The sequence below is a fragment of the Astatotilapia calliptera genome, chromosome 11, assembly GCF_964374335.1.
Source record: "Astatotilapia calliptera chromosome 11, fAstCal68.1, whole genome shotgun sequence".
Taxonomy (NCBI): domain Eukaryota; kingdom Metazoa; phylum Chordata; class Actinopteri; order Cichliformes; family Cichlidae; genus Astatotilapia; species Astatotilapia calliptera.
This window is the reverse complement of record NC_137432.1, coordinates 24427638-24443086: the sequence shown is the minus strand read 5'-3', so window position 1 is coordinate 24443086 and position 15449 is coordinate 24427638. Positions and strand designations below refer to the sequence as shown.

The window sequence follows — 15449 nt, the reverse complement described above, 5'->3', positions numbered from 1 at the left end:
CTATACAGCAGTATATTTTCATATAATTTGGATCACATTAGGGAAAGTAATCAAATTCCAAGCCAGAGAATGACACTTCAGGTGTTTTTACTGTGGTTTGGTATAAAAACTGTTCCAAATTGACTAAAAAAAATAATGTAGGGTCCAATTATTTTAACTATTTTATACAGCGAGTGAGTGACAATAGTGCACCCTTGTGGTAAAAAGGGTGGTTTCAACAAAATCAGCCTCTGACCTCAGTGCTCCAGCCACTCCGTGGAAACAAAAAGAAAAGTTGATAAATAACAGTGGGTGCTACCATTCAGTCTACCAGGTCGAGGTTACCGAGATTTAAACTCCTCAGAGATCTGTAGTAGATGCACCTATGGTATCAATGTGAAAATCCTACATCCCAGCTTTCTTAAGTTATCACATTCAAATTTAGGTGTTCGCCCTGGGTGACAAGACCGCATCAGCATTTTGCTGAGGGTAACGAATATATCTGAGAGGATTAAATAAACTTAGTTACTCATGAAGGCCTTGCTGATACTAAATAACAGAACTGAAAACCTGCTACTGATATTCAAGTGAACTTTAAGACGAAAGCAGGCAGATATGTAACAAGGCCAATGTGAACAGAAGTTTTTGTCAGATAAAGCTTTGGAGCATTTTTGTTCATTAGTTATTGACTTCTGTGTTCACATTTTAGACATAATTACACTCTAAATGTAGTTGTAGGAGCGCACTCAATTTATTCAGCTTACTGATTTTAAATGCTGAGAAATAATAAAAGAATGAACTTTTTTGATAATAACACGATCGTTTTAAATTACAGATGGCAAAAAAAAAAGAAAGAACTCACAATTGATTTGTGAAATTGATTTATTTGCTCTCTGGTGACTCACAAGTCAATCCAAGACAGCAGAATACTGAACAACTTCCTGAAATAAAGCTGCACTGGTATTTATTAAATCAACCACACTAAAGACCAGTTTATAACAGAGGCAGGAAACACATGTTTAAGCTTTAAAACTGTGCTTGTTGTGCGTGTTTTTAGTTTGTAAGACCAGTGCTAATAATGAAAGGGTAACAGTTGTAAAGACATTTGTAGGCAGATGAAAGAGGTTGCAAGTAATAGTCTTGCAGCCACCTGTCATGACGGGTTAGTTCAGATCTTTCCAGGGAAACTTCCGTTTTCTATCTGCTCATCCCATTTAGAAACCTGCAGGAGACATTAAAGAAAACATGAGGCTTAAGTGTAACTTACGCCTACCAGCAGCATTATTAGCCTTGGAAATGGTGATGAGACACAACAGTCTCACACAAGTTACATGTGATGTGGAAACTGTTTCAAAACATCAACTGCAAACAAGGTTTCCAGCTTTGACTGCAACACATGCAGCAGTGAGAACTTTGTGTCACAACGGTAAATGTGATGAAACGCAAAAGCCTAATGTGGTTAAAGAGCCCCAAACTCCTGTTTACTCCAGAACAGTCATTCAGAAGAAAAAAAAACAAAAAAACAAAACACTGGAAGTACAGGGAAACAAACTGTGGCAGTCAGAGACATCTGCAGTTTCTTCTTAAACTTACCCAGCTCATAGGGCAGAGGCTCTTGTAAACCTTCTGGTACCACTCACATGGAGAAACTTCCTGGCCTTTGGCTGACAGAGCCTTGTTGCACCTGTGGAAGTCTGCAAGAACAAAAACGGTACAGGGTTTACTTAAATGATAAAAGTCTTCTTGAAGACAAATAGTACCGGCATGAAGCAAAACTAAGAGCTCATTGTGAAAACAGGTTAAAGCTTTTCTGTTTACATAAAACATCATTTTAAGCTGAACTGGTGTTTACATTGCTGAAGTACCTAATATGAACACTGAATGCTTGGAGGAGGGGAATATGTCTTTTTTGTCCTTCTCTTCAGGATTTGTTTGATATGTTTCAACTTCCTGAATAACAATACCTATTGTCTGTCCAGTGCAGCAGCTGCTGTTATTGCACTGATTTTTATCTATTTTTTTTTTATCTAACACATTTATCTGAAAAAAAGAGAACACAGAAAGATAACAGCCAGAAAACAATCAGGTTAGAATGTTAATATTAAGTAAAGTTTTGTTATGGTTTATTTACAAAAAGGTTTAAAGTCCACATCTGAGAGCGAGTGAACTTTTAAAGAATGTTTGGCGGTCTTGTCACCAAGTCAAGTATCTTTTACTCAACATACTCGCTCTTCATTAAAAAAAAAAAAATCCTTTCAGGATTAATTTAAGTACTTAATCGCTAAGAAATTTGTTTTTACATATCAGTTAAAAAAACATAGCGATCCAAGTATAACATATAGCATATCATTATACTTGGATGGATTGTGTTACACAGTGAAGGCATAGTGATACTAGTGTAACATTGGGCTTTATAATGTATACTTTGTGAGACTCATATAGGGAAGTTTGAAAATTATGCATGAATTAAGAGTACCAATTCCAGTCATCAGTCTCTCCCCCTCCATTTATTTATATTTTGCTTCCAAGGAGTCAGACTTTGTCATTTTTAAAGTTGTCTTGAGTAACAGTTCTGCAGCCTTTCTGAAGACCTTTCAAAGTTTCTTTTGACATTGGCTGCTTTTCGCTCATTATTAGTCCAGTCCTTGTACATGAACATTTCCAGAGGAATATTTTTTTGGTTTCTTTGTTTAGCCAACGAACACTGACCTATAAAAGCATTAAAAAGGTCAAGGGAGGAACCAGTGTTGCATCCACACATAACAACAACTCAGCAAAGAACCAATTTCAGATTGCATTTTTGGCACTTTGTTACTAGCACCAGTCACTGATTCCCATTTTTAAAGTTACATCTAAGAACCAGACCTTTTAAATTTTCCACTATTTTCTACAGCAAATGACCAGTATCATGTCCTTGAGAAAGGAAACATCAAACAAAGACTTGACAGATGCACCTGGACCGACTGTCAACAAGGGACACATGGGGGGGAAAGCGTATCATTTTTTTAACCTTAAATACTGTATTTCCGTGTTTGTTTACATGTTCCAATGAACTGCTCACATTTCCCATTTCCATAGCACAAAGTGAAGAAATAAAAAGTGTTTTTGCACAGTACTAAAATTAGCCCCATACGCGCATGTGAAGTGCATGTCCTGTTGTGTTAAGACCGTTCTGGTCGGGTTAATGTATGATAATGTGTGATCACAGCACAGCAGTCCTCACCCAGGTAGTTTTGGAAGCAGTTTCTGGTCTGGTTGGTGTTTGGGAATCGGGCGTCAAACGGAGCCGTCTTGTAGTTCTTGATCTTATCTGACACGGCTTCGGCCATTTTTCTATCCTTCAGTCAGTGGGAGGTTTAAACGATGTTGAAACAGGGCACGGCCTAGGTTAGCCTGCAGGGGAAACAGGAATAAAAAGGTGTAAGACAAACGAGACATTTAACTAGTGTTAGCTATCACAGAGGGAACAACGTTAGTTAACCGAGCTACTAGACGTTTACAGTCTTATTGTTACTAATTCAGATACACACAAATTACATGTTTTGAGTATATAAATCTATTGTCATAAGCACACAGGTCGGTATACAAATGAGCCCAGTCAACGTAATCACACAAAATAACTCAGGCAATAGGTTATCGCTAGCCGTTAGCTCAAAGCTAACGAGTTAATCTGTGTGTATACGGCCGTAATTAACACGCAGCACTTAAACCGTTTTAAACGACAAAAAAAAAACGCTGGAAAGACACCTTTAAAGGTTCAAAAGGTTAGGATTAGAACAGCATACTACGAAGTTACGAAGCTAACCTTGGGACGCTTCTTCAACGTGTCCTCTCTAGAAAAAATTGTCCTTCCTCTCCGACGCGCAAGGCACGCTGGGATATCGCCGTAATCAAATCCGTCCTGTTTATTTACGACAGCGTTTAATCTTTAACAGTCACATATTTGTATAATAATTGTATTTATGTTTTTTTCAGAGGTAAAAAGTTAACATACAGCGAAATAAGAAGAGTCAAGGGTCAAAGAAGAAGTTTATTATATATTTATTTATTTGCTTCCCCCCGTGTGACCTCCGGATTTGTTGCTGCTTGAGGGAAAGCGGTGGTTTTCATTCTGCGACATAATATTTCCAGATTTTGGATCAAAAGATGACCTCACCTTCTTGCCTTTAAGGCTGTTTGGTTCCAAGTCACTTAGACCTCAGATTAAATCAATGCCAGACCCCAGATATCCTTAAAAAAATCAGATACATTCCTGTGTTTCTGCTCTTAATTTGTACCCATATTTTGCTGCCCCCTCCCAGAGTTTCCGACACTGTGACATGATAAACAGAAGAAAATATGTAACCTATTAAGAGCAAATTTTTCAAAGCATAGCTTAACCCAGTATTATTATTTTATTTTTTTGGTGACATCTTCTTCTTTTAATGTTTTGGTTGCTCTTAGATATCTTGCATATATACCCACTAAATACTTCACTACTTATATGTTGCTAGGGTTGGGCTCCCTTTGATTCAACAAGGTGCTGGAAAAATTCCTCAGAGAGTCTGGTCCACATCGTGATGACAGCATCACACAGATCCTGCAGATTTGTCAGCTGCACGTAGGTGATGTGAATCTCCTGTTCCACCACATCACAAAGGTGCTCTATTTGAGATCTGGTGACTGTGGAGGGCATCTGAGTACACTTGAACTCATTGCCATGTTCAAGAAGCCAGTTTGAGATGATTTGACCTTTGTGATGATTTGACCAAGGTGTGTTATCCTGCTTGAAGCATCCATCAGAAGATGGGTAGACTGGCGTCTTAATAGGATAGACATGGACACGGCGTTTAAATGATGATCAGTTGGTACTAAAAGGTCTAACGTGTCCCAAGAAAACATCTGCCATATTGCAACAGCAGCAGCATGAACGATTGATACAAGGTGTTCTTTCATGTTGTTTACACCAAATTCTGATTTTACCATGAATGTCGGAGAAGAAATTGAGACTTATCAGACCAAACAATATTTTTCCAATCTTTTGTGTTCTAATTTTGTTGTAAACTGTAGCCTCAGTTTCCTGTTCTTATCTGACAGGAGTAGCACGTGTTGTGGTGATTTGTTGCTGTGGCTCTTCTGCTTCAAGGTTGACATGTTGTGCTTTCAGAGATGCTTTTCTGCATATCTTGGTTGAGAAAGGGGGTTATTTGAGTTACTAGTGCCTTCCTATCAGCTCAAAGCATTCTGGCCATTTTCTTTCGACCTCTGACAAGAAGGCAGCAAAGGATGTTCACCCAGAGAGCTACTGCTCACTGGATATTTTCTCTTTTTTTGGACCATTTTCTGTAAACCCTAGAGATCAACACCTTCTGAAATATTTAAAATCATTTAACACCCTTTTCACATTTTCTTCCTCATTCTGATGCTCAGTTTGAACATCAGCACCACATGCACTAACAAGCAGTTGGACAGGTGTGCCTAATGAAGTGACCGGTGAGCATAGGTAATACATACAGTACTCCTCTGTTTCGCAAACAATACGAAATTTTCATATCACTTCACTGGTAGTGACAATAACAGGAAATTTAACATTTAATCATAAGTAATATATTATTTTCTCTTTTAGTCATGGTAAGAACTTGGAAATGGTGGAGGAGTCTTTGTAATGGGACAAACTTTATTAGCCCTTTATGATGACTGTGACAGTTTCTCTTTCCATCAACATCTTCCTGTTGAAGACCAGGTCAAAGATCACAGGTGTCTCGCTCTAGCTTCCTGTCTCACTGTGTGCATTTCCTTCATCCTCTTTTCAGCAAAACTTCAAACTTCCTTGCATTTTGTTGAGCACTGTGATAGTCTTTCTCATCATAAATCACGTCACAGTACCTGGTTTAAATCAAAAATAGTCTTTTAAACCCATTAAGGCTTTTTCATATAATTTAGCTTTATTCTGTGACATTTTCATTTAACTCAGATGGGCAAAAAGATAGATATCGAGATTGTTTTGTGCAGAGTACAATACAGTATATTATATTCCCAACAGGGTGCCAAACACCCATGTGTGTGTTTGTGTGTGTAAATTTACCGTTCTCTCACTTCTACCAATCTCTGCCTCTCTTTCTCACTCAGTCAGGATATAGGTGTTGTCCAAAGCAAAGGAAGGAAATTCTGTCACTTAGAACAATGGGTTGGTTTCTCTATCTATAGACCCAGAGCGCCCGAGAGCCAGAGAGGGAGGTAGCAGCCACTTAGAGTAAAAAACTAATGTAAAGGGGCATTTTCTTTAACAGAAGAAAAAAGAATTATTAGAATTAAAGATACCTTTGTCCATTTTTAAGGAGCCGAGGCCTTTAGAAAATGGATTTTCATCCTGAGGAGAAGGACGAGCGCACATTTTTTAGGGTACTTTGAGCTGCGCATTGGCATTTTGGTGGCAAAGGATAATCAAAACACACTATAAAAAGGATTTGAAGTAACTGTGGGTAAGTTTGTTCAAAACCAAATAATTTGAGTAATTTCTTTCTTGTAGTATTTAGAATTCTGTGAAAATATCCCAACATGGTTTTCTAGGAGAGGAGGCCTTTCTGCCTAGAATACCAATAACAGATTTTAGGTGTGGACGCATGTCGAGAAATGGCGTGTCTGAGGGAACAACTTTAAAAAGGAACTCATTTTCAACATAGTACTAGCCTTTATCTCAAAATTCTAATCGTAGCTAAAAGAAAACATGTTATCCTAAATTGTGATGGTAGGTTAAATAGAAGTGTTACAGAGAATTGGACAGGCAGTGACCTTTGGAGTGGGTTTTTCCCTGTCACTGCGACAGCTGGACCTGAGTCCTACAAAACACACTTCCTGTTTGAGGATAGGAAAACACACTGGGATTTTCAGGGGCTGTAGGGAGGGCTAATGTCTTTTCATTTGTTTTTACCATGTTGACAACCTGCTGTAGGTATCCTGTTGATATTTTTGAAGGTTGACATCATTCTATTGTTATGTTGTTTATATCCTGGCACTGGTGACACACAGCCTTTGGTATGGTGCAGAGAAATATTATTAAGGGAAACCTAATGTTTATATATCTTATAAAAAGATGAGTTATTAAGTTGATTTTAGAGAGAATTGCCCTTTAATATCTGAATTCTTCTCGGTCAGATGGAGGGATCTGGCAGTCCTCGATTCAGAAAACTCCATTTCCCAGTGGGTTTGTGGATCAACTCCCCCAGGAAACACTTTGCAAAGCTTGGTGGTCGTTGGCCCAGCGCGCTCTCTGTCAAGTTGGTCTAAACTTCTTTAATTCGCTTTTTTAAAATTAATCTTTAGTTTTGTTCCAACTTGTGTCCTGCATGTAGAATTAGTTTGTGTATTGATCTTATCTTATCTCACTTCCACTGTCATTTGTATTCATGTCTTCCATTTATTTTAGTCCTTGTTGTTTGTCAGTCATAACTCACAGCTGACTTGTCCCTTCCTTTCTGCTTCCTCTCTCCTCCATCTGTCTTCCCTCCTCTGTTGTTTCCAGGTCGACTACCAGCTCTGACGCAGCCTCTCTCCACGAGGCCCCCTCTGCTCCTTCCTCTTCCCTTTCTAACTCCACCCCCTCGCTGGCTTCCCCTACCCCATCCCCATCTCCTTCCCCGGCCTTCCTCAGGCCGCGGCCTGCTGCACCCCAGTCCCGTGCTAAGCGCCTTTCCCATCTCTTCTTACGGGGGCGTTCCAACAGTGACCGGGACCGGGCAGTGGGAGAGAAGGAGAGAGAAGTTTGGGCTCATTCGGCAGCCCCCTCCTCCCACCACTACTTGCCCCCTGCTTCTTCCTCTGCCCCAGGCCTGATCAAAATCTATGGAGATGCACTCTCCAGTGGAGCCAATTATCGCTCCCTGCTGGCCAACATACACTCCACAGCTAGGCAACTCATTGCCCAGGTCATCACTCGCTACACTGAAAGAGAGCGGGAGGAGACAGATGACGCAGGTATGAAAGGGAAATTTTGGCTCATTTGGACCTCTGCTGCGATCCATGACTAGGAATTGTTTGCTTAAAAATTTTTTACCAATTGGGAATGACTTTATATAAACATAAATAGCAGTGTTATGGAAAAATAATTACCCTCCCCCTCATTCCCCCTTTCCTCCATTACTTTCTAGTTCTCCAGAAACACAGCCCTGAAGACTTCCTATTGTGTGATGTCATTGGAAAGCCCATCCAGCAGCCAGATGGAGCTATCAAATGGGAGACAGAGTGCCGGAGAAGCGTTGCCCCGTGGGAATGTCCTTTATTGTTAGTGGACATGTGGCGGCCTAAGGATGGATTTGAGCGGCGCTTTGAAATCCAAAGGAAGGAAGACTATGAGAGAGAAGAGTTAGAGAGGGAGAAGGAGAAGGAGCGTGAGAGGGAGGGAGAGAACTACCAAGGTACGTATGAGATGCAGCAGATAGGTACAGTGGCAAGAAAAGAAAAAATTGACCATTTATGCACAGCACAGGGCAAAGCTGATTGATACTTGGGTTGTCTGGGCAACAGGTGTGCGCTGGCGGCGGAGCAGGATGTCATCAGGTAGCGGAGCAGAGGAGGGCGAACGGGGTCACCGTGGAAGGAACACAGAGCTGAGGAGGAGCATCAGCGACATGAACCTCAGTCTGCGACGTCGCCAAGGCAATCACGTCAGCAACGACCCCCGCGGTTCTGGAAACCGGCCTAACAACAGCGCAGGGGTGCATGACAGGAAGAACATTGTGAGCATGATCAACCCACAGCCAGGAGAGGTAAAGAGAAGGCTGCAGTAAGTAGAAGCTGAACTGACCACACGTTCGGTCTTCTAACCATCATAAACCATTTCTGCAGATCAGGGCGTCGAAAGCTGAAGGGAAGGTTGGATGGACAAACCAGCCGGCAGAGGATGAGAAGGATTATTCCAGCTGTGACCTGGAAGTGATGTCACAAAGTCTGATCCTTCCACCTACAGACCGGCCTTACTTCCTGTTGCTGCAGGGTTACGATCAGAGCAAGGCAAGACATGCTGACAGATGGTATCGCCCATACAAATTCTCTCAAACAACACCCACGCACACGTACATCATGTAAACACATAAACACACATAAACAGCAACGTACTCGTTGACATGCGCTCTCATGTGCGCATTAGCAAAAGCGCAGGCATGGCTGTAGTGGAGTTGTGCACACGCGTGCACGCACCCTGTGCATTACATCATACCTGCATGTCTGTAATCGCCACATACCATCAGGGTTTCCATCCCTCTACACGCTTCTCCCATTCACCACCCAGCACAAAACAGCCTCTGAGCAGCACAATGCCAGAAAATGTATCCATCAAATGCACAAAACCCCCCTGTGTACATCACTTCATCTCACACAATGACCTCACACAGGTCTCCATTGTAACAAACTGTGACACACTTCATTCCTTATCAACTGCCTTCTGTTTGGCTTAACATCTGATAGAAGATTGATATAAACCATAACACTTAAAAGATAACAGACCTCCCTGACTCACTGATCCACTGTGTGTTTTGTGTAGGATTTTGTTTTGTACATCATGTCGGGACATATGCATGTGTTTGGAAGGAAACCCACAATAAGGGAGAGAGAGAAGGATAGAGAAAGAGAGAGGAAGGGGAAGAGGCCGCTGAAGGTGGACACGTTCCTGTCTGCTCCTGACCTTTTGGCTAGACACTTACTAGTCCGGAGAGACTCCGCTGTTCCAGAGACACCCACTGGACAAGGTACACCGGCACAGATCATCGTTAGAATCTTGCTGCACTCTCTTGCAGAAAATACAAAACTAGAGAAGGTAGATTGTTCATCCAAAGTAGGACATCATTGTTCTCAATGTTATTCCTGTTAAAAGAGGATTCTTCCTCTCCATTTTTGTCAAATGCTAGTTCAGAGGGAATAATTTACCTTGACATGACTGTCATAAACTGGTGGGTAAATTTAAACTCAATAATATTTTGTGAATTTTATCCCAGCCCTGATGCGACCTTTCAGAGGAGGTGCAGTTACACACAATGGAGTGGCCCTTTACAGGGAGACGGTCCTAAAGCCGGGCGATGTGATTGGTCTGGGGAACCACTTTCTTTTCTTGTATCGTGACCCTCGTGTGACTCCGCCTCCACCGCTGGCACTGACCTTGCCATGGCAGACTGATGCCTCCACCACCTGCTGCCCTTCAGGGTTGGTGGACAGACAGGAAGCTCTGAGGCAGTACCTGGGCTCCACTGAGGCCGTGTTGAAATTCCATTCTCGTCACGCCGATTCCTTGTTACAGGTAAGAAGGGAAGATAGCAGACTTCTTATAGTCTGACTGTAGTTATCTAGTCGAAATAAACTTTTATTTATACATATATGTGTTGATCCTTTACTTTTCTCATAGGAGATCATCTCCAGAAATTCCTCTCCAGACTCTGGAGGCGGGCCTTTAGCTCCTGCTTATCTCCTGTCAATCATGATAGATCATGCCTCCAAACACCTGGACCCTGCTCTCCTACCACAGATATTGCTCAAGTCAGCCAATCTAATAAAAGAAATTGTGTGGGTAAGTAACACAAACAAACAAAAACAATAGCTTGATGTCATGTTTGGTATTGTTACTTGTTCACATCTTGTTTTTGCAATCCTCAATTTAGCATTTGCTGGTCATAAACCAAAGTATTGGACAAAATTAAAACTTTAAATGGCATTACATAAAAAGTCAGGAGATGGGTGTCAAAATATGTCACTAAAACACAACAATCTCAGCCTCCCAGTGAAAAGAAGGTGCGAGCTGATTCATGTTGGTGTATTCTTTTATATCTGTTGCCCACTGAAATAAATTACTTATTACTATTTCAAACCTACTTTGCGCACCTGAATTCAATTTATCGTTCCAGTCTTTCCATTTTCCGTCTTAGTGTCAATAAAACATTCAAAGGATCAGCAAATTCAGAAGGATTCATCCACTGGGGACCATGAGTCTCTAGACCAAAGCTCAAGGCCATCAATTCACCAGCTGTTAAGATAACTTGGACAAAATTAATGGACCAACTGGGGGACATTGCTTTCCAAAGGGTCATGCTGCTTGTGTAATTAAAAAAATACAACATATATAATCATATCTGTGACGTGTGAATTAATAATATGTTGGAGGAAGTCAGAGAGTGGCTCATCTATGGAACAAATGTTAAGTTTTTTATATTTAATGACAGTATGGTCGTGACCACACTTAAACAAGTCTGGCAGATAAACCTCAGGTAGGCAGATTGAGAATGCCACATTAAGTCAGACAGAAAAACCAGCAGACAGACATATGCCCTTCATTGTGGCCTACTGGCTTGTGAGCAGGAGTGAGGATGGGCTGATGTCACTTCCCTCCCGCTGGAAAATCTGCTCTAACTGTCCAGGCTGCAGGGCTAGACTCCACTCCCCCTCCTCCACCCCCACACTAAGTCTCGTCTCTTCTGTTTCCAACTATCTTTGCAGGATAACATTAAGGAATTTGGGGATAAGCATCCCACGCAAAAGTAAGAATATTTATGTTCTACGTAATGTTTCCTCTGTTTAGAGATTTCCAGCTGAGTGATTCATGATACATTTGTGCCTGTGCTGTTATGTCTTTGGTAAATTTTTGTGGTATGATGGAAGCATTGTCTCGAATATAGCTAGATAATAATAACTCAGTCTATTTTTACTTCAGTATGGAGCGTTTTGCTTTTAGTGCACAAACACAAACCTGACAGGGGAATGTTCACAATACTTGATAGCAAACATAACTTTGGAATTACTTAAATGTGTTGTCCAGTTCAACAGAGCAAGAAGGAGAGATAAGCACGCCAAACGTCCAGAAACTGTCATCTGACCTTCGACCTCTCATGTTCTGGATGTCAAATGCCACGGAGCTCCTCAACTTCTTCCAGGTTAAAGTAGAAGTGATGGAGAAAGAGTGGGAGTTTGAAGGTGAGAATAACTGGAAAACAACAGAAGGGTGGGACCTTTAGAAGATCAAACGTATAAGCTGGCACAGGAATTTGGCAAAGCTAAACAGAGAAATCAAAGCTGACACTGAGCCTGGAATTGATCATAATGATTGTTTCTTTGAAGCCCCTGGGGATCCAGTTTTGACAGCTGATATGGACACCTGCTCAGAAGCTCTGGCACAGCTGGATGATGTCATTATGCACACCTTCCAGCAGTGTGTGTATCACCTTACCAAGGTAAAGTGGAAAAAAAGCCAGATGCAGCGGTCCACATACTCCGATGTGCTTTGGCTTCAAATCAACGTTACCATTTTATGTGTAATGTTGCATGCCCTTTTAAACTGTAACTCCGGATAGCCACTTCTATTTAACCTCACCGAGAGACAGCACAAATTACTTTCTTAAGACATAAAAACTGTTCCTTTCTGGAACAAGCTCACCACCACCCACAATTGATTTTAATTTTCTCCAGCTGCATGCAGCTCCTCCAGTCCCTTTGTGCATTGCATTCTGAGACCATACTTAGGATGTACTCATTTGTGAAATCATACTTTTTTGGCTTTGTGTGGAAAACCTGTATTGAATTGGAACATACTGACATGGAAATAGCAATACTAGAGGATAACATGTCCAGAAAGCCGATGCAAGCATGTTGATGGTGTAATTTTTAGCATGTTAGTCATCTTCACTAAGAGTCCCAGCATGATCCAATCTATGATTTAGCACAAAGTGAAAGTGAGTTTAACAGAAGTGTCATTAGTGTTGTATAGTTGTGCATTTGCTTATGAGCACAAGATTAAAAGCTTAACCTGATGATGGCGCTAGAGGAAAAGTCACCAAGGTCAGAGATCTGGACCTGTACAAACTATTGTGATAGCCATCACTTCAAGTGTTGCTACAAATCATCTTAACATCTTCTTCCACTTAATTCATTCCAGTTTATACTGTCCATTCAACATCCATCATTTCCGGATTTTTATAATATTTTTAATATAAAAATGAACTTACTTTTTTTTCTCTTTCTGTCCACAAAGACACTGTACTCCCTTCTTCCAGCCCTTCTGGACACCAACCCATTTTCCAGCGAGGAGAAGGAGAAAGAGAAGGATGGAGCTCAGGCTGCAGAGGGAGAAGAGAAAAGAGGAGGAGAAGAAGAGGTAGATGATGTGTCCACCTTGCCGCCCAAGGTTGCTGGACTTGTGGAAGTGTATCGCTGTTCCCTGATGCTGTCACGGGAGGCATGTCTTTCCCCACCGCTCACCTCGCAAACCTTCGGCTACCTCTTCTTCTTCACCAATACCTCCTTGCTCAATACTTTGCTGGAGAGAGGTGAGAAGGCACGGGGCAAAGAAATCCTGTGTGGTTAATTCAGCAATAAATACGGTATCACTTTGTAAAAACTGAAGCTAGAGATGATAAAAGTGACCTTTTGGATAAAAGGAAGACTCACTGCTTTACTCCTGATAAAACAAACAAAATTAGCTTTTTTCAAATGTTTTTTCTGTTTTCTCCAACATCCTCTCCCCCTCTTTTCAGACGGACTGTTTTCATGGTCCAGAGCAGTACAGATCCGAACAAACCTAGACCTGGTTCTGGACTGGCTACAGGGTGCAGGATTAGGAGACATCGCCTCAGAGTTTATGAAGAAACTGTCAGTCACAGTCAACTTCCTGTGTATTCCCAAGACTCGACTCATCCAGGTAACACAGCTGCATGTACAACATGCCCTTTGAGCCCTCTCCTAGAATGCCATCTAACATCTCCTCCATTAACTTCTTATCTCCAAGTCATCCTGGGCCAGTCTACAGGAAGAACATGCTTTGTTAAGTCCTTCTCAGTTGCACCACCTGCTCACCCATTACAAGCTGGGACCCAGCAGAGCTCCACCAGCATCCTGGGCCCCTCCGCCAGGCACTGAACTCAGTGGAGGTAATAAATCAAAAGGGCTTATGATTGAACATTTAATAACTATAATGAATAGTGGCATTATATGTCAAGTAAACTGTTTCTCAACCTTTTCTCATTTTTCAGACATCTTTGAGAGCTTTTTGGACCATCCTCCTCTTATCCTGCCAAATGAGACACCACGCCTTGACCTCTCCCAGCCAATCCCAAGCCCTGAGCTACAAAAAGAAGTTACACGTCTCCGCACCTTCTTGTGGGGACTCGACCAGGATGAGCTCCCAGCCAATCAGAGGACTCGGCTCTGAGGAAGCCCTTATATGTCTCTGTATTAATGTCTCATAGAAGTAAAAAAAAAAGGATATCACCAAAAACATCAAACTGGACACCAGAAAATAATGCAAACTGGACATGCTTTCTGTATTTTTATTGGCTGGTTGTTGGTTTTCCTCACACTTCATATCATCTCATTTATTCACTTAGATATTGTCTAGCTAAATAAATGTACTAGCTCTGTCATGCCTTTATAGGATTTGTTTGAAAGCAAGGAGCAAAACCCCATGTCTGTTAGGTAACATAGTGTTGTGCTTTACGTGGCTGTTTTCCTTGGCTTCCGTGTATGTTTTCAAACTACTTGTTTTTAATAAAATGCTGAATTCAAGCCTAAAAGACTTACAGTTTCCGCATGGTCTTTGACAAGCTTGTTTCCCACAGCGGGGCCCCTGGGGCTTGGCACACACCTTTGCTTCTACACCAAAGAAACATTCCACAAGGTGGCGATGCAGGACTCACTCCACTTGTAGGTTAACCGATGAGTCTGCAGGTAGAACTGCCTGACTAAGGAGGTGACCGTACAACTGCATTATCGACTGATCCAAAGCACATTCTCATTTCCTGTAATAATGGCATCATTTTACGCAGGGGTCATGACTCAGCGAGCAAATGAGACTGTGATCATCGCACACAAAGGTTACCTTTACCAAGGTGAGCTGTTGTAAAGGCCAAAGCTGGTTACTTAAAAGCAGGAGTGAGTTTTCACTCCTGGTGTGTAGGGTTTCCTTTTTCATTAATGTGGTGCGATCCCCCTGGGTCCCTGAAGAAAAAGTCCAGCTCATTAAGCACAAAACAGCAAGAAGTTCTCGTGAGTAGACAGCAGACAGGTGATATCATCATTGAGAGTGAGTAACTTGAAAGTGCGTCTGTTCCAGTTTGGCAATATCCAGTCAATTTAACTGCGGGGTCAGCCAAACGTCTTTAGAAAACAGTTCCCAACTTTCTTTATTTTGAGTATGAAGCTCTGTGACGTCTCAGAGAAAGTTATCACGCTCCTCCTTTGGCGTCCATCCAAATGGCTTCCTTTCTTCCGGTCAGCTTCTTAGATGAGTTCCTTTACGGTAAAAAGCCAAAGAATTTCCAAAAACACATCAGTCCCGTGGGAGACCCCTGCTTACATCATTACTGTTGCCACTGGTTCTGTTCCCCCGCTTTCTTACTGTGCCGACACTGAAAAACATGCCACTGAAATAGACCAGTTATAGATTATGAATCATGAGGAGAGGCCCCCTGTGGTTAAATTCATCAATTAGGTGATTGTAATCACTCTCATTTGAAATTCAA

General features: G+C 41.6%; 2 protein-coding genes across 3 annotated transcripts; one reads left to right on the top strand and one right to left on the bottom strand.

The window, feature by feature from the left end:
• Positions 1-843: 843 nt before the first annotated feature.
• Positions 844-3991, bottom strand: cox6b2 (cytochrome c oxidase subunit 6B2). 2 transcript variants are annotated; one of them, XM_026185705.2, is made up of 4 exons: positions 3785-3991; positions 3203-3372; positions 1573-1673; positions 844-1201 (listed from the first exon to the last, which is right to left on the bottom strand). In XM_026185705.2, the coding sequence occupies exons 2-4, from the start codon at positions 3306-3308 to the stop codon at positions 1148-1150; spliced, it is 261 nt and encodes an 86-aa protein (XP_026041490.1). In that variant the 5' UTR covers positions 3309-3372; positions 3785-3991; the 3' UTR covers positions 844-1147. The 2 variants fall into 2 exon arrangements, with proteins under 2 accessions (XP_026041490.1, XP_026041491.1); XM_026185706.2 differs by having other exon boundaries at positions 3727-3854.
• A 2178-nt stretch (positions 3992-6169) lies between these two features.
• On the top strand, positions 6170-14501 carry rasip1 (Ras interacting protein 1). Its single transcript, XM_026185564.2, has 16 exons — positions 6170-6440; positions 7114-7235; positions 7481-7932; positions 8106-8372; positions 8482-8723; positions 8803-8967; positions 9497-9701; positions 9948-10246; positions 10352-10513; positions 11437-11477; positions 11756-11910; positions 12055-12167; positions 12965-13259; positions 13467-13630; positions 13718-13859; positions 13962-14501. The coding sequence occupies exons 2-16, from the start codon at positions 7114-7116 to the stop codon at positions 14138-14140; spliced, it is 3003 nt and encodes a 1000-aa protein (XP_026041349.1). The 5' UTR covers positions 6170-6440; the 3' UTR covers positions 14141-14501.
• The last annotated feature ends 948 nt before the right edge of the window (positions 14502-15449 follow it).

Excerpts from the sequence above, each read along its gene's own strand:
- cox6b2 (XM_026185705.2), bottom strand. The coding sequence starts at position 3,308 with ATGGCCGAAGCCGTGTCAGATAAGATCAAGAACTACAAGACGGCTCCG. Across the intron at positions 1,674-3,202 it reads CTGCTTCCAAAACTACCTGG|ACTTCCACAGGTGCAACAAG; the intron begins GTGAGGACTGCT and ends TTGTTCTTGCAG. Across the intron at positions 1,202-1,572 it reads GCCTCTGCCCTATGAGCTGG|GTTTCTAAATGGGATGAGCA; the intron begins GTAAGTTTAAGA and ends TGTCTCCTGCAG.
- rasip1 (XM_026185564.2), top strand. The coding sequence starts at position 7,114 with ATGGAGGGATCTGGCAGTCCTCGATTCAGAAAACTCCATTTCCCAGTG. Across the intron at positions 7,933-8,105 it reads GGAGGAGACAGATGACGCAG|TTCTCCAGAAACACAGCCCT; the intron begins GTATGAAAGGGA and ends ATTACTTTCTAG. Across the intron at positions 13,631-13,717 it reads CCAAGACTCGACTCATCCAG|TCATCCTGGGCCAGTCTACA; the intron begins GTAACACAGCTG and ends CTTATCTCCAAG.